General features: G+C 49.5%; 1 protein-coding gene across 1 annotated transcript in view; it reads right to left on the bottom strand.

Moving 5' to 3' along the window:
- Positions 1–24,813, bottom strand: part of TBCD (tubulin folding cofactor D) — a 173,888-nt gene that overhangs the window by 134,020 nt on the left and 15,055 nt on the right. The window contains exons 4-7 of the mRNA XM_059998740.1: positions 23,904–24,005; positions 22,546–22,692; positions 20,345–20,400; positions 13,948–14,080 (exon numbers count right to left, since the gene is read on the bottom strand). Of these exons, the coding sequence (XP_059854723.1) occupies positions 13,948–14,080; positions 20,345–20,400; positions 22,546–22,692; positions 23,904–24,005 (438 nt within the window). The remainder of the gene's footprint in view (positions 1–13,947; positions 14,081–20,344; positions 20,401–22,545; positions 22,693–23,903; positions 24,006–24,813) is intronic.

Genomic DNA, 24,813 nt, shown 5'->3' with positions numbered 1-24,813 from the left:
AACTGTGAAGCACACTCTAGTACGCCAACAGCTCTATGGTAGAAAATACCACCAGGAAGACTTACCGTCTCAGCTACTGAAGCACCAGAATCACTGCTGTCCTTTCTGAACCCTGCCCACCCCAAGCTCCGCGCTGAGTCCGGGCAGCAAGAGGGGAGGCCTTGCCACACCCAGATGCGTGGCGGGCAGACACGGCCAGATTAACAGACATGAATGCACAGTTAAGCATCACTGAACTCAAAGTACCCACTCTGTGTTCTCTTCCAGTGGATACTACAATCAGAATTACTATCATGTGGGAGACAACAAAACTTTTTGTTTTAAAAAGAAGTCCTCAAAATGGTATGCTGATTATGTAGAATACACACTGAAGTATTTACAGGCAGTGGAGTGATTTAATTTAAAACAGTTCAACAACACAAGTGTGTGGTTGTATATTTTATTTTAATATACACACATGTGTGCACATGTGCACACACACACACGTATACATAAAAATAAAGGCAGGGATTCAAGGACTTCACAAAAGAGCCTAAAGAAACTAAAAGGATAACAAAGGGATTTTATAAACAACTTTACAACAACAAATTAGACGGGACTTCCCTCGTGGCGCAGTGGTTAAGAATCTGCCTGCCAACGCAGAGGACACGGGTTTGAGCCCTGGTCCAGGAAGATCCCACATGCCGCAGAGCAACTAAGCCCGTGTGCCACAACTACTGAGCCTGCCCTCTAGAGCCCACAAGCCACAACTACTGAGCCCTCATGCCACAACTACTGAAGCCCGAGCGCCCTAGAGTCCATGCTCCAAAACAAGAGAAGCCACCACAATGAGAAGCCCGCACACCGCAATGTAAGAGTAGTCCCTGCTCGCCGCAACTAGAGAAAGCCCGCGCGCAGCAACGAGACCCAACGCAGCCAAAAATAAATAAATATATATATATATTTATTTTAAAAAAAAAATTAGACAACCCAAAGGAAGTGGACAAATTCCAAGACAAATTCCAAATAAGCAAAAATGGCTTAAGAAATAGAAAATCTGAATAGACTTGGATCATGTAAAGAAATTTAAATTAGTACTTTAGAATCTTTCCATAAAGAAACCCCCAGGCCCACATGGCTTCACTAATGAATTCTAGCAAACATTTAAGGAAAAAATACATCCTACATAAACTTCAAGAAAACAGAGGAGGAACAGTTCCCGGTCCTCGCCTGATACAAAAGCCACAGACATCATAGGAAAACCGCAGATCAATGTCCCTCATGAACAAACATATAGAAATCCTTAGGACTTCCCTGGTGGCGCAGTGGTTAAGACTCCACACTACCAAGGCAGGAGGCCTGGGTTCGATCCCTGGTCAGGGAGCTAGATCCCACATGCATGCTGCAACTAAGAGTTTGCATGCCACAACTAAGGAGCCGGCGAGCCGCAACTAAGACCTGAAGCAACCAAATAAAATAAATAAATTAATTAATTAAAATAATTTCTTTTTTATATCCTTAACAAAATACTAGCAAAATGAATCCAGGAACATATTAAATGGATTTTACTCCATGACCAAATGGGATTTATTCCCCATTTGCAAGGAATGCAAGGCTGGTTTAACATTCAAAAATTGATTTATATAATACATCGTATTAGCAGAACAGAGAACAAAAACATACAATCAGCTCAGTAAAAGCAAAAAAAGCACCTGACAAAATCCAACATCCATTCATGATGAAAGTTCCCCATCAACTACAAATAGAAGGGAACTTCCTCAACATGATAAAGAGCATCTATGAAAACCCACAGCTGGTATCATACTTAATGGTAAAAGACTGAACGCTTTCCCCTAAATAAATAGCAAGAAATCGCAACAAATTTTCGATTGAGTGGTGAGAAGGTGCTCCACACTAGAAGTGGGGCTACAAGAGGAGGATCCAGCTTTTCCCAGATGACCCTGAGGGGCTCCACAGAGTCAGCAAAAACACAGAGCAGAATCTTCCAGAAGGGTGGAAGGGAGTCTAAGCAATCAACAATATTAAGACCATATTAAGGGCTAGTGAAGAAAAGAAAAAGATAAGCAAAATACAAGAAAATCAAAACTGTACAAGTTGTGGTCCACATGTGAAAGAAACAAAAACAAGACAGGATTCTGATCAACGGGAATGTTAGAAAGTAGACTCCATCTGACATTAATACCAGGCACAACGCTCCTTCATAAGGACCCTGGGACTGCAGAGCAGAAAACGAACCCCTGTCATGAATGTTATTGACTGTAAAAGTTACAAACCAATGATTCTAAGCCCAAGACTTAAAGAAGGATACAGAACGGAAGGGAAATGCTGCCAACTCGTATCATGTACAAGTGAATACACACAGGCACTGGCTGAGAACAAGCAACGGGCGAGGCAGGCAGCAGGGGAGGAAAAGCACCATGACATCCTCTTACAAAGAGGGGTGGGATCAGGAGACCCTGTGGAGAGGGGATGGCAGAGGAAACAGGTCCAGAGCACCTAAAGACAGTGACATTGTCAACAAAGCTGGGAAATAGCAGGAGGGGCATCAGCAAGCCAGCAGATGGGCTGGAGCACATTGTGCAGGAGGAAGGGGCAGCAATCACCCTCAGCACAAAGCGGGCTGTCTCCGGGAGAAGGGGCTGTGCTGACAAGAGCAGACAAGGGCTGATGTATTGTCATCACCAAGCCTCTGGACTGCTTAATCTCTTCACCAAGTGTAGAATAAAAATGATTTTTCAAAGAAGAAGGAGCTCTTCCTACACTACCCACTGACTGTGCTGAGGATTCTCCACGAATGTCACACAGAGAAGCATCCAGACCCCTGACCACCTGTGTGACGGGGCAGGAAGGCACCCTCTCTGAATCTCAGTTTCCTCAGTAAACGACAGGCGGCAGTGATGGTACCAGTTCGCTGAGCCACTCAGAGAATAAAATGCAAATGAACATAAAACGCATTATATTAACCAATGATATCTGAATTGTCTCCTACCTGGTAAATACAGAAATATTCCTTTCGTTTGTCCAAAAACTATTTTCTTTTAAGAACTCTTCCCTAGGTTTCATTTACAAAATTTAAAGTTAACTTACTCCATGTAAATTCAAATGCATCCAATTTAATATATTTTAGACACAAGTCATCCATTTTCAGAACAATTACTCCTGAGCAGAAACACTTGGTTCCTTCCATGTGAGGACTTGGAATCTGGGAGGGCGCCAAAAGCACCAAAATACCCACTTACCGTCTGCAGACCAGTGGTGTGATGGGGTCCACACAACGTGCGATGAGATGCCTAATAGTGCCGGGGGGCGGGGGGGGGCGTCAAAAACAAACCTCACCGAGAAGCTTCCCTTCAGCAGCTCTCAGCGCAGGGACAAGGTCTACCGATGGGCACCCCATGCAGGCGGGCCGCGGGTACACTGTTCTACTGGAGCATCGGGTCAGACGGGCACCTTGGCCAGTTCACCCCCCTCACTCCTGGCAGCTTTGTTATGAATAGAGCAGAGCCTCCTTTTACTCTCAAATACATAGTGTGGATAAAAATCGTACAGTCACCCTATGTGGCAAGTTCTCTGACCTCCTCCCCTCCACAGCCGGGGTCTCTGGGGTCATTGCCTCCCTCCCTGGGGCCAGGGGTCTTCCAGCTGCTTCAACCAACAGAGCCAGGCAGAAGCAACACTGTGACTGCCAAGCCCAGGATCCTCTGCCTGGGACACTCTCCCTGGAAACCCAGTAGCCACATGCAGAGGTGCCACGCAGGAGCCACAGTCCACAGGCCCAGCTGAGCCTAACCCTTCTAGTCACCCACACAGTGCAGGCTTCTCAGGCAAGGCCCTTGGCAGCACGAGGCAGAGACAAGTGCCCCCCCAGCCCATGCCCTGGCCTGTCAGGACCCACAGAATCCACACACAACAGCTGCTGTGCAGAGCCACAGGCTTAGGGGGTGGCTTGTCCACAACAGACACAGCTCCCTCCTTAGGATCCGTGTGAGGGACTGAAATCTCACCCTGCAGGCACCACCCTGGCAGCAGTGTGCGGGACACATGGGGAGGCCACTCTCAACATCCGGGAAGCTGAGGTGGGGCGCCTAGACCAGGGCAGACGGTCTGCAGGGGGAGGGAGGCTGGACAGGCAACGGCAGGAAACAGAACTGACAGCACCTGGTGACCACTTAAACGCTCTTTGGTCTCATTCACTGATAAATAATAAGAATTTAAAATACGAGGAAAGGCCCCAAATGCTCTCACACATGAACATCCTTCATTTGCCAAATTCCTTACAAAGTCTAAGTAAGAGAAAAGAACAAGTAGTGAAGACTTCCCAGGACAACTGTCACTGACACAGCCCGCCACTGGGCATGGGCAGATGGTGACAGTCCCCCATGGTCCCCACCCCACAGAGGGGACCAGCCCCAAGGCCAGGCTGCAGGCCACTGTCTGGACCAAAGGGGACCCAATACCCCATCTTTTATGGGTTCAAGGTGGGTTCTTTTTTTTTTATGGTACGCGGGCCTCTCACTGTTGTGGCCTCTCCTGTTGCAAAGCACAGGCTCCGGACGCACAGGCTCAGCGGCCATGGCTCAAGGGCCTAGCCGCTCCGCAGCATGTGGGGTCTTCCCGGACCAGGGTACGAACCCGTGTCCCCTGCATCGGCAGGCGGACTCTCAACCACTGCGCCACCAGGGAAGCCCAAGGTGGGTTCTTTTTATCCCTACACTTTTCCTGACCTTGAAGCCCACAGGATTTCCCAAGGGTGGGGGTGCTCTGTATGCACAAAGGCAAAGGTCACAGGAGTTACAGACTCTCCCATGAACAGACTCAGAATGGCTAAAGGGATGAAAAGGAACAAAAATCACAGAGGGCCAGGGCTTTGATTTTGTTTCTTAGTCTATTTTTCCACGTAAAGTAGGGCCATCTTCACTGCCCTTCCCTCCTGAGAGCACACGGTCCAACCCGGCATGTGCAGAGAACAGTGACCCCCAGCAACGGGAGGAAGTGGCCAACAGAAATGCTCTCATCTTCAGATGGTCAGGAGGATCCATCAGCCGGGCCACTAAATGGGGAGTGTACCCCATTTTTCATGGAAGCATAAAACATGAGCCAACTGAAAACCACCAGCTGGAAGCACACACTCCATACAAGCCCTCACACCACAGAGAGACGAGACCACACAGCACACCCATCTGAGGAGAGATGACCGCCAGGTCTGCTCCTGTTGTTCTAGAAACCAGCACAGCATAAAGTGCAAACAAACGCATTTCCCAGTAATCACTCTAAACCACCACACCTTCCGATCACTACCCACCCAAGCCAGCTCTTCTGCACCATGCAACCAGCTTCCCTCCCCAGGGCATCATAAATCACAGGCTGTCGGCTGTTGAGAGCAAGTCCGCCCGGCTGCCAAGCAGGAGATGCTGGTCTGAGGCCCCTGAAGGCACCACTGAGTCAAGGGCAAGAAAAGCAGCTCCACCCTAGGCCCTGGGAGAAAGGGGCCCACACCACACGGCTCAGGGGTGCCACTTACTAGCACCCAAGAATTACCCTGTGAGCTGATGAGAACTGGCACTGAGGGGCACCTCACTGCATGATGGCCCCATTCCCAGTCCCTCAGAAAGACGTGACATCACAAACGCACCAACCAGCAGACAGGATGGGGCTCAGGCAGGACAAGCTCCCCCATTCTGTGCTCCTGAGTCCTGTCCCAGAGCAACAGAGGGGACCACGCCCCAGTATCACAGCTCTTCCTGGATGTGCACACACGAAGGGGACAAAACGTAAACAGAAAGGACCATGAGCACTGACACAACAGTTTCAGGCTGGACGCCACTCCAGAGCTTGACTGATGGTCCCTGCTGGAGCCACAGAGCCGAGCCAGGACCAAACCTTCCATGCAAGGCAACAAAGCCCAACAGCTTGGCGCCCTCTGAGTAACACCCAAGGGCGCTATACAGACGAATTCTCTTAACTCACGCTCCAGGCCCCCCTTCCCTGCAGGTCAGAGGAGAAGAACCCCACCACGTGCACCACCCTCCACCCCGACACACACACACACACACACACACACACACACACACACACACACACACACACACACACACACACACACACACACACGACTACTGGCTTGCAAAAATAAAAGGGAGGGGGAGGGCCACCACCACCCCAAGAAATGACAGTAACCTGAAACTGTACAGGGGATCACTAAGAAATACAGGAGGACAACTGGCCTGAAGGCCATGCCCACCAGACTGTGCTCAGGACCAGGCCTGAGGGAGGGGAGGGGCAAGCCAGCCCAACCAGAGGCACTTCCCACCCCAAGAAGAAGCAAGACATCTGTTCTCTCGAGAGGGTGCCTGGTTTACTTCCTCAGGATTGCATACACTAAGGGGAAAACAAAAAACTTCCAAATGTGGAAAAATTTTAGTTGTTGAAATTGAGTTTTCAATGGCTAGGATAACAGCTGATTATTATCAGCTAGGACCCAGAATGAAAAAATACAATTCTGATAAAATGCACTTATATCAAGTAAACTATAAAGGATTTTAAGTACACAAATATGTAAATAAAAATTAACTTCAAAAAGAAATGTTTAAATGATCAAAATAATCACATTAGTTTTATCTTCCCATTATGTGTTAAATCTTTTCCTAACCTAACAGTGAAATCCCAATCATAAACACACACCTTCACCGGAGGGGAGACGGCCCGGCCCGCCCCGCCCCAGTCACTGACTGCAGCTTCCTGCGTCCTGTCTGGAAGATGAGGCTGCATGGTGCACAAGAGCCCAGAGGACACTTGACGACTGTGACCTCCTGTTTTCAGATGTCAATCTGCTCATAACGACGTATTCCACCACCTTATTATCTACCCAGCTTCCTCAAATGTTCTAAACAGCCCCCGCGGAAGTCAGGATCCTAATAACAAGCTGCATTAAGATGTTGCCGTTTAAATGACCCCTCCTAGACCCTAGCATTTGGGCTGCCTGTGGTCCTACTACACAGAGGGGCCCAGCTTTCCAGGGCACGGGGCGGATGACTGGGAGGCCACTCGGGGTGGCCCTCGTCCAGCCCACCCACCCCAAGACAGCATGGTCAGACTCTACAAACCATGAGCAACCACACAAAGGTACAGGCACAAGCAGGCTTTCTACCGCCCCTAATACAGGAATTTCAAACACCATGTAGCAAAAAAAAGCTAAAAGCTCTTCCCTTAAAAGGGTCAGAATCAGTCTGAAGGTCAGCAAAGATGCTGCCCCACCTCGACCTCCACTATGGGAAGAGCAAGCCTGAGGATGGCAAAGACCTGCAGGAACAATCTTGGAGGGAGAGCCAGACCAGTCGACTCCAGTCCCTCCCGAACATGCCCTGTTAGGACCACTTACTCAGTGCTAATGATTCTTCAGATAAATATCAATTCTCAGTCGATTCACAAGTACCAAAAACACTGATCATACATCTCCTATTTGCCTAACGAAGTGACGTGTGAAGGATGCAAAAGGCATAATTCCTGCCACAGAAACTTAGAAATGATCAACATAAAGCCTGCAGTTCCCAGAGCAGAGGTCAGAGGAGGAGGTTGTGACACACAGGGGAGCGTCCCGAGAAGAGCTGGCTCGGACGCAGGAAGTGGCAGGGGTCGTGCTCTGGTGCCAAACCCAGGGGGAGGAGGGGGCTCTGTGCGGAAGTGAGACAAGAGGAGACACAAGGAGGAAAGGGAGGAAGAACCTCGCCTGGGACCAGATGGGCAGAGCTAAGCCCACTGACGGGCTTTGACAGGGCAGGCGACCTGGGCAGCAGAAAAGCAGCATGGGACCCAGAACACCCAGAGGCGGTTGTCACTGCCCAGAGGGACCCTCCAGACTGGACCAGCCCCTGAATGGAGGGAGGGCAGCAGCAGGCAGATGGCCGAGAGGACCCTGGACAGCGTGAAGGATGGGCCAGGGAAGTGGCCAGCACAGCCCAGCAAGCACTGGACCAGTAAAGGAGGGCGGGGCCTCGGAGACGCCTCAAGCCACCTCCCCACCTTGGGGCTCGGCCCTGGACTTAGCCTGTGAGAGCACAGACAGCACCGGCCAGCATCCTCCTCTGCGGCTGGGTCTCACTCGCAACTCAGGCGGGAGGAGGGAAAAGCCACAGCACAAGACGCTACCTTGACCTGCGGAGCCTGAAGCACAACAGGTGCACAGAACCAGGGCTCTGGGACCAAGGACAGAAACAAGGACTAAGGTCAGTGGAGAGTCGGGCACAGAAAGAGCCTGAGGGACCCCTGTGCTGGAGGGAAGGTGAGGGTGGCCAGGCAGCCAGGTAAGTGGGGGCTACGAGGTGGGGCACCACGGTGGAGGGACACTGGCCAAGCAGTCTGCATTTGTCTCATAGAGCACAGCGCTCTGTGTTTGTCTCTCATCCAAGAGGCAAAGGCATTGCAATGGCTAAGCCCCTTCCCGTGCAAGCGTGGGCCCAGGCTGGCTGCCTGCAAGCACACACCTGTCCAGCAGGACACGTCACCCCATCACACAGCAGGTGTACAAACCAGGCCGCCGGTGAACGGAGACAAGCCTCACACAGTGCGTGTTCTAACAAGACCCGTGCACTGGGCAGCCCGCCACGCATAAAACAGAGTCACGTGAGATTAAAGCAGCCTCAGAGTTGGCTGCTCCACATCTTAGACCCCCAAGAAAACTGAAGATGGCTTATTTCACCTGAATCCTATAGGAGCACATGAACATTACATAAACATCCACACCCTGAAAATGGTCACATTCAAATCGTTCTACCACGTTTTCCTCCACCGGAAACCCTGCCCCAGGCAAGTGCTATGACTAAAAAGCCCAGTTTGGTTAATTTGTCCTCTGGCCAAACAACTTTAATGAAACCACAGGGTGCCGTTTCCAAAGAATCCTGAAAGAAGAGGAATCAAAGCCACATGAGAAATGTTCTGGGTAAGCAAGTGCCTTCTCTTCAAGTTCAAGGGTGAGCTCACACCACGCTCTGAGGCCAGAGGCCTGCTGCTTCCCTTCCACAGACGGGGGCATGGAGAGGGGCTGCCCCCGCTGGGATCTCAGGTGCTGCTGTAGGACCCGCTCCTCCCTGGGGGACAGAGCCAACCACGTCTGGAGTCTGGGGCGCGCATCCGGGGTGCGGCCTGCCCGTCCGAGGGTGCAGGCCACCTGCTCGACAGCCACCCTGACCTGGACATGAGGCTCCTCCACGTCCTTAAACCACGTGCCAAAGCAGGGTCCCCGCCCTCCCCACAAGGGGCTCAGGCTGTGGGACTGTGGGCATCTGCTGTCTTCACTTCCCTGCTCTTTAATCTTGTTTGTGACTGCTTTACCCTTTAACAAAGTGTACTTGTGACAGTGACAGAACGGACAGAAGAACCTCACTGTGAAGGGGGGACAACCCCAGCAGCTGGCAAACAGAATGGCGCACCCCCATCCACTGCCTGCCCTCGGGAAGCACACAGAGCCACCTGTCAGTCAGTCTCTAATCTGAGGAGCCAGAGCGGAGACAGCATGCCTGCCAGTGTGAGCGGAGCGCAGCAAGTTCAAATGGCCACCAGCCTCAATTTTTTTTTTTTTTTTTTTTTTTGCAGTACGCGGGCCTCTCACTGTTGTGGCCTCTCCCGTTGCGGAGCACAGGCTCCGGACCCGCAGGCTCAGCGTCCACGGCTCGTGGGCCTATAGCCTCTCTGCGGCATGTGGGATCCTCCCAGACCGGGGCACGAATTTGCGTCCCCTGCATCGGCAGGCGGACTCTCAACCACTGCGCCACCAGGGAAGCCCCTCAATTTTTAATATTGTGTTTCCCTTCCTTGAATTTCCTAGATTTCCATTAATCCTAATGCTTAAAGAGGGACTAAACCAAAGGGTGTTTCAAAGATCTACAGTAAAGAGGCCTTCCAATGAAATGAAGTTGCCAAACACTTATTTCCTTGCCAGAGGGTTAAAAATCATCCCTGCAAGAGGAACAGGCTTCAAGGGAAATAAAAATGAAGCGCCAGTTTCGATGGTACTTGTTACGAGTCCACCTGTTTCGCCTAACCCACACTAATGAGCAGGTGGATAGAATGAAGCCAAGTGCATCGAAGGAGGCAGACGCAATCCTGAAGCACAGCACACCTGCAGGTTTCATCATGCACAGGGGACACCCAGCCTCCCCGTTCAGGTCTGACAAGCTCATGGTGAAACCGCTCCCGCCCGGGAGAGTTCAGCACCAACACTGTCTCCTCCTGCCCAGGCGGCAGTAGCAGCAATTAAACCAAATTTCTCCTTCAAAAAAAGGAAAGGAAAGAACGTGCATGATTCCAGAAAGACCTGGGTTTTCCAGAGGAAGCACTAGGCTTCTGAAGGCTCCAGAAGGATGTGCCTGCCCTGGGAGCTGTGGGAGGGCCAGGCCTCCCCTCCCCTGGCAGGGCTCTTACACCAGGTGATACCCTCACTGAGGGCGCATCTCCCCGACAGCTCCTGGGTGCGGCTGCCAAAGGGCCTCGGCCCCGCAGGGCTTCCTCCTCTGGGCCAACAAGCGGGCAGGGACACAGGGTTCAACTTTGCTAAGCCTTTGGGAAAATCATTTTATTCCTCAGGAGGAAGAGAAAATGGAGGCCTTCTCTCCTCCTGAGTGTCAAACGGGGAGATGTCCCAATAAAAAGCACTTCCCCACTCATGGCCAGTGAAGGGGCCAGCAGGAGGGCAGCAGTGGGCTTGCCAACGCCTGTGCCCCACCCGGGGAAGAAGGAACAGAACTTGGGAACAGGGTTTCCCCGGTGGCACGGTGGTTAAGAATCCGCCTGCCAATGCAGGGGACACAGGTTCAAGCCCTGGTCTGGGAAGACCCCACATGCCGCACAGCAACTAAGCCTGTGCACCACAACTACTAAGCCTCAGCTCTACAGCCCGCAAGCCACAACTACTGAAGCCCGGGCGCCTAGAGTCCATGCTCTGCAACAAGAGAAGCCACCGCAGTGAGAAGTCCTCACACCGCAATGAAAAGTGGCCCCCGCTCGCCGCAAATAAAGCCCACACACAGCAATGAAAACCCACCATAGCCAAAAATAAAATAAGTTAAAATAAATTAATTTTTTAAAAAAACTTGGGAACAACCTAGTGACAAGCAGTAAGAGGATCAAAAACGTTAAAAAAAAAAAAGCACTGGCGCCCCCAGGACTCTCGCTGGTGGCCTGAACGCACAGGCCTGCCGCTGCCAGTCCAGGCAGGGGTTACACAGGCCTCGCCAGCTGCACGCCCCAGGGGTGGTCACTGCTGGCTCCAGCCCCATGGTGGAGGCACCTGCGGCTCAGCTACCCTGACCTGAACACAGCAGTGCCCTCTGGAGAGGCAGCTTCCAGGCCAGGGGGGCCTGGCAGGAGACCCCAGGAGCCTGTCAAGGACACAGATTCCAGACTGGGGGAAGGAGGTCTAAAGCAGGACAAAAGTGAGTCAGGAAGCAGCACCAGCGTCTGGGCGGGTCTACCCTGCAAGGCCAAGTGGACCGACAGGCTTGGCTGTGTTCGTCAGACCCTTGTTTCTCTGTGACCTAAGACTTCTCAATGTGACTCATACAAAAAACTAAGAATCCACTTACACTCAAACTTTCAAATAAACCATCTCAGCTGCATCCACCCATCCTTCACCAGGGCTGGATGCCCTGCACTACCTCCCTCCCCTGCCCGCCCAGGACCCCTGCAGCAATGGCCTGGTGACCAGGACCACCCGCTCCCCTCTTGTCAACACTCAGCATCATTCCTGGCCAGCCACCTCCAGCACTGACCCCCATCATAGCAATAAAGTCTTCCTTAAGCACCTCCCCACACATGCAGCTGGAACGAGAGCCACCTACAGGCATAGGCTGATACCTGTGTTCCATCAGTATCACAGATGCGCCAGCCATAACAATTTTTTAAAAACCTCAGAAACACAGAAAAAATATTTAAATTATTGTTAAACTGGGGCTTCCCTGGTGGCTCAGTGGTTGAGAATCCATCTGCCAATGCAGGGGACATGGGTTCGAGCCCTGGTCCAGGAAGATCCCACGTGCTGCAGAGCAACTAAGCCCGTGCGCCACAGCTTCTGAGCCTGTGCTCTAGAGCCCGTGAGCCACAACTGAGCCCGCGTGATGCAGCTGCTGAGGCCCATGCACCTAGAGCCAGTGCTCCACAACAAGAGAAGCCACCGCAATGAGAAGCCCGCGCACCGCATCGAAGAGTAGTCCCTGCTAGCTGCAACTAGAGAGAGCCCGTGCACAGCAATGAAGACCCAAAGCAGCCAAAAATAAATAAATAAATTTTAAATAAATTATTGTTAAACTTAAAAAAAAACCTGTTGCTACTATTGTAGCAAGGAAATTGAAAATATATGCTCAAACAAAAACTTATATACAAAATTTCAGATCAGCATTATTCAGAGTAACTAAGAATTCCCATACAGTGGAGTACTGACCGTAAGGAGGAACAAAGCACTGACACAGGCTACAACGTGGAGGAACCGTGAACACATGATGCTAAAGGAAAGAAGCCAGACTCAAAAAGTCACATTGCATATGATTCCACTGTATGAAATGTCCAGAATAAGCAAACCCAGAAAGACAGAAAGTAGATCACTGGTTGCCAGGGGCTGGGGGATGGCAGGGGAGGAACAGGGAGGGACTGCTAATGCGTGTGGGGTTTCCTTTAGGGGTGATGAGAGTATTCTGGAATTAGACAAGTGGTGATGGTTGTACCCTGTACATATACAAAATAATCACTGAACTTATATACTTTAAAAAGGTGAATTATGTGAATTACATCTCAACTTTTTAAAAACCATTGTAAGTATAACATATCACATTTATTTACAGAATGAAAGGACACATGAATAAACAGATCACCTCATCAGACTACAGGAACATGTTTTATTTTTCCAGGTTTCTTTTTAAAACGTCTTGAGATACCCTCATCATTTAAATGCCAATCCTTCCTGAAGACAATGGCATCATAAATGAAAAGACACAGATGAGAGAACATTCTAAGTGCAGGGCAGGCAGGGAGGAGGACTGTCCTCTCCGATCCTCCCACCTCCTGTCCCTCCACCCCAGGACATCACACCAACAGCCCCACTTCCCCCAGGCCCTCACGCTTCCTACCTCCCGCCAGAACCTGCAACAGCCAAGGAAAGGAGATGGGATGACACCCAAGAAGACGACATCACGCTGAGTCACGGCCCAAATGCCACCATTTAAACATAGTCCAAATGCCCTGCTCTCCTCAAAGTGGGCCCTGAGCTCTCCAGCTTCAGAGACAAGGGCAAGGACGAAATCACACCCACTGCAATGAAAGAGCAAGGACCACAAGGCCCAGGGAGGGGAGCCCTGATCCCAGAGCATCAAGTGTAGCAGCCTCCCCTCCCCTGCAGAGTTTAACCAATTAAACTCAATTGATCTTTCCTCCTAGAAAAGGCACCACCAGACAAGCAAAGCAGGCAGCCAGGAAACGGTGGGAGCTCTCAGGCCAGGGGCCAGGTCTGCGCTCAGTACAGTGGTTACAAATACCCTGAGTATCTGAACAAGACCAAATTTCAAACCACCTGCCTTATTTCCTTCAAGTTGGTTCCAATCATTTTTCTCTGTAACACATCTGAGCAGCAGGAAGCTCGAGAAGGACACGCCCCTACCTGTCTGCCGGCTCCAGCTCTGCAGGCACTGGTGCCCCCTGGCGGCGATGCGCAGGGCCACCAGTCCACCCCCTTCCCCAGAGCAGAAAGCCCATCGCTAACAATGCAGGGCCAGCCCTCAGTCGCAGGGCCCAGTGCAAAGCAGCAGAGAAAAGAAACCGTGTTCACTGTTCTGTCGGGGTTCAACATCTCCTCCTGTGTTCCAACCACTTCCCCACGAAACCAAGGTAAACAGGGCTTGTCCCCAGGGTTCTGACAGCCCCACAAGCTGACCGCTGACCGCCCGGCACCACTGGGACAGTGTTTACCAGGGCCTGCAGCATCCCGTCCATGGCGATGACCCCCTCGATGGTCTGGAAGGAGGAGCAGGCCAAAGTGCATAGGCTCCAGTCCAGGAAACTCGCCATCTTCTTCTGCTTAACGTCGGGCCGCGTGACAAACCTGCCAAAAGGGGACAGACAGGTAGGTGACAGCTCAAGCGAGGCCCCAGCTGCCAAGAGCTCACTCTTTCCTGGCCCACTGCCACTCTCCAACCTAAGACCCTGGCTCTCAGGTGGCAATTCCCACCACCACCTCTCTGGGGTCTCACACAGTCCCCACCCCCCCCACACTTCCCGCCTCCTGAGCCCCCTCATCCCGAGACCCTGTGTAGCATGGGACCACCTTCACCTGAGCCCACCCACGCCCACTCCTCGGCCCAACTCTGTATCCCTTCACCTTGGGACCCCATGCTGCCACCTGCGACCTCCCTCTCTGCATCTGCCATGGGACTCCTTCCCCATCCTCTCTGCCTGCTGCACACGCCATGCAGAGCTCCAGCTGTGTCCACAGCCCCATCGTCCCCACCACAGGCATCTGCTCAGTGCTGCACTCCTGGAGTGCTGGCTCTCACCCACCCTCCTGTACACTGGTCTGGGCCGGCAGCCACCCTCGGGCTCCCACACCAAAGCCCAGGCCCCCTTCACTCTTCTCCAACCAGTGCACACACCCATCCCCCAGCTCTCTGACTCAGGCTGAGTCCCTGACCTCCTGGGGGAGCTTGCAGTCTTGGGGCAGAAACACAGGAAGCAGGCAAACAATGAGAAGGAAACAGTTGAGTGAGGGGAGGACAGCAGGCGCAGGGACAGCGTCGCGGGAGGTGACCTGTGAGGACCTCTCACTCCCCTAGCTGGCCCCACAGACCACACCCAGAGAGGGCTCGGCACCAATACCACAGAAACACGCCAGGTGGCACTACCCTGGGGGCAGCACTCGACATGCCTGGCTCTGATCTCTGCACCCCTGCAGGAGCCTCCTGTCCTGACCAGGAGCCCCCACAGGCCCCTCTTCCCTCAAAACAGCCACCGCCGCCCCACGCAAGATGCTCAGCCAGCGCAGGGATTACACTGCGGCCATGTAGAAGGTCTCCGTGTCAGTAAAACAAAGCTGCCACGACTGTCTTCGCCCACCTCCATCAGGGTACACACCCAGAGACTTGGTCACCGAGGATTTACCAAACTTTAGGATGCTGGTTACAAAGGCAAACTCACATGCCACCCCCGCCAGCCAAGAAGTTGCGTTACGGCGGGTCTGAGAAGAGGGCCCAGGAATTGCATAAAATCTGCACCTCAGAGTGATCATCTAAAATGGATAACTGGTATTATACACCCTATCTCAATGTCCTTGGCCCTGTTCAAAGCTCCTTGATTCTGGAGGGGGCCACAGGATGAGGGTCACACCTACAGTGACCTGATCCTCAGCCTGAAGACAACAGCCGGCCGGCACTCACCCTGCATGTGGGCAGGCACAGCGCCTGCAGTGGGGTGGCCCTCAGGACAGGCGAGGTCACAGGCACAGAACGGCCCACAGGGCCAGTAAGCGGCCCTGCTGGGACCCAAAGCCCAACTTGGAGACGTGAGTCACAGCGCCATCCACTCAGGGGCCACGCACCCTGCTTCCTCCACCCACTCATCTGCTGAGCAGGCAGGAGGCTGATGTTCTGTGTGCAGCCTATAGCGGCCAACTTCCTTTCCTGGGCAAAATCACACAAGGTGAGTTTCCAAATTACAGTAAAAACCTAAGGTTCCTTTGAAAGATTTAAGCAAATAGGTTATTTTATATTTTTTATTTTTCTCTCTAAAAAAGGAAATGTTATGTTCGCAGCAGAGGTCCAAAAGTACAGATAAGCAAAAATGGAAAATACCTATCCCACAGGTGTAACACACAGAACGAGACCCTTCTACACAAACTGAAAGATCTCTGAATCCTACACTTCCTTCCCTTTTAGGAAAAGTTACATCACAGACTACATCTACTTTCAATGTGGAACTCAGCTAACATGTGCAGGTGCTTAGAGACCCCACTGTCTTTCTCTCAGGAAGGTAATTTCCACAAGAGTGATCAGCAAAACCTTAACTACAGGACTAGACCTACCAGAGGGACAAAGGGCAAAACACCAGTGGGACACATTGCTGCTCCGGACCCTTGTCAGTACGGTTACCACAGAGTATCTGGTCTGAGAGTGAAACAGTACGGGTGAAGTGACAAACCCTATTTTGTGTAAGAACTTACTTTGTGTGTGTTTTTAAATTAATTAATGGAAAAGTTAAATATTCACAAAATGGTGATAGAATTTAGTTACCTGTAAGAAGGAAAAAAATCTATCATATATCCTATACCAAAAGAAATTCCAAATGGATTAATAATTCTACATTAAACAATAAAAAGGTAGAAAAATATAAATGATTCTTTGTAAAATCTCTTAATAGGGTAAGCCTTCAAGCATAAAAGTAAAAATAACTAAATAAATAAAAGGAAAAAAGTTACTATTTTGACATTAGAATTAAAACTTTAGTCCAAAGAAGAAAGTAAAAAAGGCTACCAACCCACTGGAGGAAGTATCACACCCTCCTCTAGCTAACATCCTTCACAGAGAAAGCTCATACTACTGGAGAAAAAGCACCAAGAATCCCACAGATATTAGAAATCAGGTCACTACACGGGACATACGATATCTGAAATAAGACTCATGTGTTAAAGCTCACCAGCAATCAGTGAAATACAAACTAAATGTTAGTAATAAACAAAACAATGCACAATCCAACTGGGGGAAGAGGGTTGTTCTTGAGGCTGCCCATGATTGCAAAAGTCCTGAAAACACGCTCCCAAGAGTCACCGAGCGACAGGTGTAGAGACTCAACAATGTCCTTGTGTCCTGTGACTCAGAAGTCCACCTCTAAGGGCCTGGCCTAAGAAAATAATCCCAAATACCAAAACAGGTTTACACCCAAAGCTAGTCATTACGGCATTGCTTATAAGAGGAAGGACCTGAGAATGCTGGTCAGAGTAACTAAAAACAGTGGAATCTAAAGGAGCCATGTAATCAACGGTAACGTGAAATTAAGTGAAAAAGCAGGTGCTAACTCAAAGAGATTGTGCTGTGCAAACTCCATACAATAACAGCACAGAAAAACACCAAAAAAATACAACACATGTATTGTGTATTGTAATTATAAACGTGTGGGGTTTTCCTAATTTTCTATGTTCCAAAATTTCCAACTTTTCTACTTGGAGCATACCTTGATTTTACAGTTAGATTAAAAATATCTTTTTAAAATTAATGTAATCAATAAGAATAAAGGCATATATTTCCATTGAAGAGTTTCTGTAAAATAACACTCATATCCACACGTCTTGGCGTAAATGTAACATCAAAGTTACAGAAAACGCAGCTGATGTTTAAAGGTTCCAGTTAATGAAAGGAAATAGGTGCGGCTCCAGAACTGCACATGGTAAGAGGAAGCAATCAAAGCTGATGGCAGCGAGAGTAAGACAGGCAGCTCCCTCGTGAAATATCAGAAAATAGATGCCAGTGGGGACAAAGGCCACATGTGACCACCCTTCACACCCAGGGCCTCACTGTTAACAACCCACCAAAAAAGACAGAAATATGCGAGTCAGAACCCGTCCGTGAGGTGGGATACTCAGAGCAGCTCTAGGACCTGAGGGCATCCGCCCTCTCTAGAACTGAGGAAAACTGGCTGCACCTACAACCTGGCAAACCGGCAGGAGCTGGGTGGAAAACGGGCCTCAACCTCACCAACACTTGCTCGTCCGACCACTAGATGGCGGGGGAGCATCCCTCCAGCAGTGGACAGGCAGCCAGGGTCGCCAGCTGCCACCTTTCTGGAGGACACCAGGGAGGGAAGAAGGGTTTAGGGTTTCACCTCCCCCACCCCACAGGTGCAATACTCCACCAGGTCAAGCTCAGCAGAACTCTACCAAACCCTCAGTACTGCTGGTAATAAAAGATAATAAACAATAAAGATGTTTCATTTAACAAATTTAGTAAACATTTGTAAGATCACATGCAGTGTTGCTAAATATGGGGAAAAGGAGACTTCCGACTGGCTCAACCTTTCCAGTAGCTGCATTTAAAACCCCTAGAATGTTCATTCCACTTCTAGGAATTCATTCCTAAGAACCAATCAGAAATCAAACAAACTCATACAAAAGATCAGACGTGTGGTTACCAGAGGCAGGGGTGGGGAAGGGGGAACTGGAGGAAGGCAGTCAAAAAGGTACCAATTTCCAGCTGTAAGATAAATAAGTACTAGGTCTGTAACGTACACCATGATAAATATATTGAACACTGCTGTATGTTATCCATGAAAGCTGCTGAGAGTAAATCCTGGGGGGAGAGGCAATAAAGGGGTATGGGGAAAAGGGATTATTATGAGATTATATGAAATCATGTGTGTGAAACTTTTGAAAATTGTAAAGCAGTTTAGAATTTAAAGAATCTTTCATTCAATTTAAAAAAAGGAGAGTAAATCCTAAGGGTTGTCATCCCAAGGGAAAAAATATTTTTCTGTATCTTTAATTTTGTATCTATATAAGAGATGATGGATGTTCACTAAGCCTACTGTGATAATCATCTTATGATGTATGTAAGTCAAATCATCATGCTGTACACCTTAAACTTGTACAGTGCTGGATGTCAATTATATCTCAATAAAATTGGAAGGGGGACTTCCCTGGTGGCACAGTGGTTAAGAATCCGCCTGCCAGTGCAGGGGACATGGATTCGACCCCTGGTCCGGGAAGATCCCCGATGCCGCGGAGCAACTAAACCCGTGTGCCACAACTACTGAGCCCGTGCACCACAACTACTGAAGCCCACAGGCCTACAGCCCATGCTCTACAGCAAGAGAAGCCACCACAATGAGACGTCCACGCACCGCAACAATGAGTAGCCCCCGCTCACCACAAAACTAGAGAAAAGCCTGCGCGCAGCAACGAAGACTCAACGCAGCCAAAAATAAATAAATACAAAAAAAATTAAAACTGGAAGGAGAAAATACAGCCGATCAGAACAGTACAAAGTTTCATGTAGAGTGTCCCAGGCGGCGCTAATTTTACTAACAAAAAGTCCACACGTACAGTGGGGTTGGAGGAAGAATAGATCACACCATAATTGCATCTGGAAGACTGACCAAAGCTCCAGGCCTGCCTGCCAGCACCTGAAACAACCCTGCAAGTGTACCCATGGGCCACAGACCAACATGCCCATGGGCAGTGGGGGACAAAGGACAGAGCAGTTACATCTCTGGGGATGACAGTACATGTGAGTTTTATTTTGTACTTTTTTACTTTTCTTTATTTTCCTGAACACACATGATTACTTTCACAGTTAGAAAGAAAGCCACGCTTTTCCACTCCTTGTCAAAACCACGAGAAGCCTCTGTCAGTGAGTTTCTCCTCCCCCAGGGTAAGCATCGCAGGCGAGCTCAGGTGTTTCCTTCCTCACTCCTAAAATCAGCTTCTCGCATTTAGGCTCTGCCCTCTGGTTTAGCCAGTACTTTCACAAATACTTCCCCAATGCCCCCAACTGCCCCATAAATCAAGCATGTCTCTTCCCGCCTTGTGCAAGGTCATGGCTACACACCTAAGAGAAGGTGACCCTGAAGGAGGCGTTGCCCTGTTTTCCCGATCAAAACATCCAAAAGTTTTTAGAGCCAATTTTTAACTTTCACAAATGTAGAGGGGAAAAAAAGCCAAATTTTCTAACTCGTTTATGCTATATACATACTTTAAATCACATGTCATGAAGAAGATTAATTTAGAAAAACTGCTTTCTTCCATTCTCACATTTCATGAAACAAGTCTACTCAGCTTTCACATGTGTCTTTGGCACTTTTTTGGAGACTCCAGGCCCTGCTGCCTGGGTCATCTTACCCAGCTCATCAGATAAACCCATCTTGGCCTGTTTCAGGCACAGCCTGTTGTTTTTAGTTAACACGGGATGTTTGGGGATTTTTATCCCAAGCCACAATGATGCAATCACAGCCCATGATCTCCACAAACCATGGTGTGGACTGCTTTCTAAGTGACTTCCAAAGGCTCTTCTAACTGCCACCCCCCCTCCCCCAGAGGGGAGGCCTGGCCCCGGCGAAACTGCTACACCTGTTCTAAATCTGCGCTCCCTTGATGGGCCCACGAGCTCCTAACCCAGCGTCAGGTGACCCTGAGCCCCTAACCAGCACTGTCAGTGATCACATCAGGTTCAGAGGTTTCCTGCACCCAAACAGCGTTGGGTTCCCTCAAGGAAAGCAGCAGAGTCCTCAGGACAGCAAAGACTTCCCCAATCCTATCATCCCAACGTCCTCTCTGATGACAACAGACACACACAGTAACAGACAGTAAACCTTCTCAGAAAGCACTTACTTGGACACGAGGACAGCAGCTGCGTCTTGGGCCTTGTCGCTGACGACCAGGTAGGACTACAAGGAAGCGTAAAGGACAGGCACCATTAAACACACAATGTAGACCTCAGGGACCCACTCAGCCACCTGGTCCCACACTCAGCAGCTCCACAAGAGCCCAGGCTCACGGACAGAGGCCAGATTCCAAAGCTGCACGAACCACTCATAACGTGAACTCAGGGCTGCAGCTGCCACATGTGTGCTCACCCTCAGGGAAGTGCCCAATCCTCATACAGCATGTGGCTACACCCCTTGAAACCCACATTTGCAAAAGCAGCAGAAAAATGAAGAGTGTATGTTGTTACCCAGAGTGTGCACAGAACACTCCTGGAACCCACCAGCACTCTGGCATTCACAGCAGCTAGGAGGCCCAGCTCAGACACAGGAGGGCCGAAGTTTAACGCAATTACACCTTAAGAGGTTTCCACTTCTCATCTCAACTGTTTTCCAAATGATACACTTAAAAGATCTATTTTCTGGAGGACAAATTGTTAGAAATTAGGTCCTCTCCCCAGGCAATCCCACTTAGGAGACAAGCACCCAAAGGGTTAACGGAACACAGCTAGAAACAAACCACCTACCTAAAAAAGACTATTTTAGAAATGAAGATACAGTGGAGCACCGTGTCCCTTAAAGACTCTGAGGGAGACGTCTACTTACTGACACAAGACATTCAGACAGTACTGCTCAGGGGAAAAGCAGGTCCCAGAACAGCAGGACACCAGGGGCCCTAGTACACAGGGGCCGCGCGGAGCACTGTGAAGGACGGGCAGGGAGCCAAACCCTAGGTTCAAGTTTAGATCCACCGCATGTGAGAGAGTGAGCGGGCTAAGTCACTTATTTTTACACCTGTTGCCTCTTCAGTAAAATGAGGATAAAAACAGTGAACTGCCTCATTAAGTAGGATGAAAGGAGTTAATGTATGAAAAAGCCTTTAGTGGGATTGCCTGGGGAGTGTCTGGTGCACAGCAGGTGCTCAAAGAAGCTTAGTATAAGTAAGTGTCAGGGTCAGGCTCTAAGATGGGCCCTGGTCCTTCCCACCAGTGCCCACGTCCCGTGTAATCCCTCCCACGCGGTTGGAGGACACGCTGACTTGCTTCTAACCAAGAGAATTCAGCAGGGCGTGGGATGTCATTTCCATGATTGGGCCACACATGAGTGTGACATGCATCTTGCTACAGCCCCTGCCCCTTGCTGGCTTTCACAGAATAAGCTGCCATCGTTGGGGGCGCAGGGTGGGTTTCGAGTGGCAAACAGCCGGCAAAGCACTGAAGCCCTTGGCCAACACCCTCGAGATCTGACTCCTGCCATGACCATGAGAGCTTGGAAGCGACCTGCCCCCAGGCGAGCTCTGCCTGCAGCCTGGGGAGAGCTCGAAGGACAGGGCGCAGCGAAGCCACAGCCAGATTCCTGACTCACAGAAACTGTGAGATGAAGAATGTGTGCTGTGTTAAACCACTCAAGTTCAGGGTAATATTTTCCACAGCAAAAGATAATACAATAATCTATGTCTACACACATAACATCTGTATCAGGAGAAGTTTGAAGAAAAACACAAGTGTTATCTCTAGGTATTTGAGAGATTTCACCTTAATATTCTTCCTGCTTTTTATTTTCTGATTTTCCTACAATGATCATGTATTGTTTATGTAATGTTAAAAATTAGATTTTAAATGGACCTTTAATTTGTCTTACCATTACCCCCTAAAACCTCTTCTAAGTTATCATCAGAGTATCTGCACTGGGCTTCCCTGGTGGTGCAGTGGTTGGGAGTCCGCCTGCCAATGCAGGGGACGCGGGTTCGTGTCCCGGTCTGGGAGGATCCCACATGCTGCGGAGCGTGAGCCCTGGCTGCTGAGCCTGCACGTCCGGAGGCTGTGCTCCGCAACAGGAGAGGCCACAGCAGTGAGAGGCCCACGTACCACAAAAAAAAAAAGAGTATCTGCACTATGTACAGAGAAATAAGATTTGCTAAAGTAATTCATCCTGACCCCTTTAGGAATTATCAGTTTCATGGTAAGTTATGAAATGGAATTTCACTTCACTGAAAAACAGTAACAATGGCTGAAGAGATAAACACATGTCACAAGTGTACCTAATTAAGCCCTAATGGCATGAGAAAGGACACTGGTCAGCAGCTCATTACTTCACAGCCACACTCACCTCTGCTATCTGGAGGATACGGTCCATGGTGGACACTCGCTCTTGCCCAGGCTGATTGTGGAGGTTGCCGTCAAGGCGTGAAAAATCAAACGGGATCAGGCAGGTCACGGAGAGCCACAGGAGGAGAATGTAGCGGGTCTCCCAGGTCTACAGGGCCAAGTCAAAGCAACATAACTCCTGTGCAAGGGCATCCACGCAGTCCTGCTACCCCCTCCCGCTCAGCACCCACCCAGGCCTCCAAACGCCAGGGCCTCGGAGCCAGGCTGCAGAGCACCGCACCCCACCACATGCCCTGGGGCATGCAGCCAAGAGAAACAGCAAAAGGAACAAAGAAAAATCATAACATGTCAGTCTAATGGCTTCTCATCACTGGCACCCTTCAGCGTGCAATCAGCTGTTCAAGAAAATGGAAAACAGAGAAAAAGATTAAAAAAACATAAGACTTAAGAATAAAGAAAAAATTCTCAACTTCCAGTCACAGAGGAGTCAATAAAACAAGATTCTGCTTTGGTCCCAGACTCCCCATCAGAGGCATGAGAAGCAGAGGAGAGCAGGGCACATGCACAGCAAGACAATTCCCTGAGTTTGCAGTTACAACCTGCGTGCAAGGTTGGCCACTGGCGGGCATCTGGGAACCTGGTTTTCGGGGAACGTTCCCACCATTCCCTAACTGATGAGGGTCACTCTGTGCCCAGGCCGTTTGTACCAACCATGTGGCTTATGCTGAACACCTGCTTTCCTTCTGGGTTTTAGTATGTGCCTGGCGGAGTACCCACATGACCAGCCCGCACAGAAATCGTGGGTGCCGGCCCCTACGACCTTCCTGGTGGACAACACCTCATACGTGTTCTCACAACTTGGTGCTGCGGAATCACAAGTGCCTTGCGTGACCCAACGGGGAGACGACTCCGGAAGCTCACTCCTGGTTTCCTCTGGACTTCGCCCCATGTGCCTTCTCCCTCTGCTGATTTTGCTGTAGTAAATCATAGCCATAAGGATGACTACATGCCAATTCTTGTAGTGATCCTAGGAAATCACTGGACTTGGGGTGGTTTTGGGGACCCCCAACATAGTTCTATTTTAAGTTAAAAAAATTTGGATGATGATATAGTTATCATCACACTGTATGGAGGTTTATTGTTTTCTTTATAAAGGGCATTTTTTTAAACAAAATAATTTAAAGTAACATACATAAAAAGAGAAAGCCAAAGGAAAAAAATGAAAAGAGAGGGAATGACACAAAATAGTATAAGATAAAACTGAAGGAAACAGGAAAGGAAGCTGCCAGTGCAGGAGCAGGGAAAACCAGGGAATAAGTCGGGGGGACAGGAAATGAAGAGGAGGAAAGGGACACTCACTTCATGGTCTTTAGGATTCTGATCTGTAAACATATCCAAAACAGGGTGCACATCAGCTACTTCGTGTGGAAATAAACGAAGAAATGTTTTATATCCTCGAACCTATCAAATAAAGACATTGAATTATTATATAATTAGAAAATAAAGTAGCAAAATTATTTTTTTCTCTATTACCAAAAATCACCACCTATGCCACCCAATGATCAAAGAGAATTACATCACATTACAGTGATACAACTTAGTAAGACTAACAATAAGAAAGCTACCTTTACTTCTTAAATCATTTCATAAATATGTTGTCCCAATTTGACCAACCAATCTTGGTTCATCAGAAATATAGCTATGTTACAAACTAACAAGTTTTGCTTCTACCTTGATTATGAGGAATAAGTCCTCGGGAACCCAGAAGGTCCCAAATTCATTAAGGCTTCCATGAAACGCGGTGGCACTACACCTTCAGGAGAGACCCTGCATTCAACTAACTGAGGGCAAGGAGTGTGCACACAGGCCTCCCTCCACCACACAGCAGGCCCCACAGAAGCAAAACCCCAGCCGAGATGGCCAAGTCTCTCCCATGGTACGTATGAGCCAGCACACACATCACCTGGGAGCCTGTAAGAATGCAGAATATCAGGCCTCACAGCAGACCCACTTACTCAGAATCTGCATCATAAAAAGATCCCTGAAAAGCTATCTGCACATCCACATCTGAGAAGCACTTCCACTTCCAAGTTTATTTCCTTTTTCCTCGTAAGAAACTTTTCTCAGTTACTCACATATATATATGTATATATGTATATATATCCTCTCCGTCCCTTTCTGGCTAGCTGGTGCTTGATCCATTCAAATACAAGACGCAGAAAACAATGCTGAAAAGCACTGTTTCAGCCAAAGGGTCCCCTGGATCACT

The sequence above is a fragment of the Delphinus delphis genome, chromosome 19, assembly GCF_949987515.2.
Source record: "Delphinus delphis chromosome 19, mDelDel1.2, whole genome shotgun sequence".
NCBI lineage: Eukaryota > Metazoa > Chordata > Mammalia > Artiodactyla > Delphinidae > Delphinus > Delphinus delphis.
This window is presented reverse-complemented; position numbering and strand designations above follow the sequence as displayed.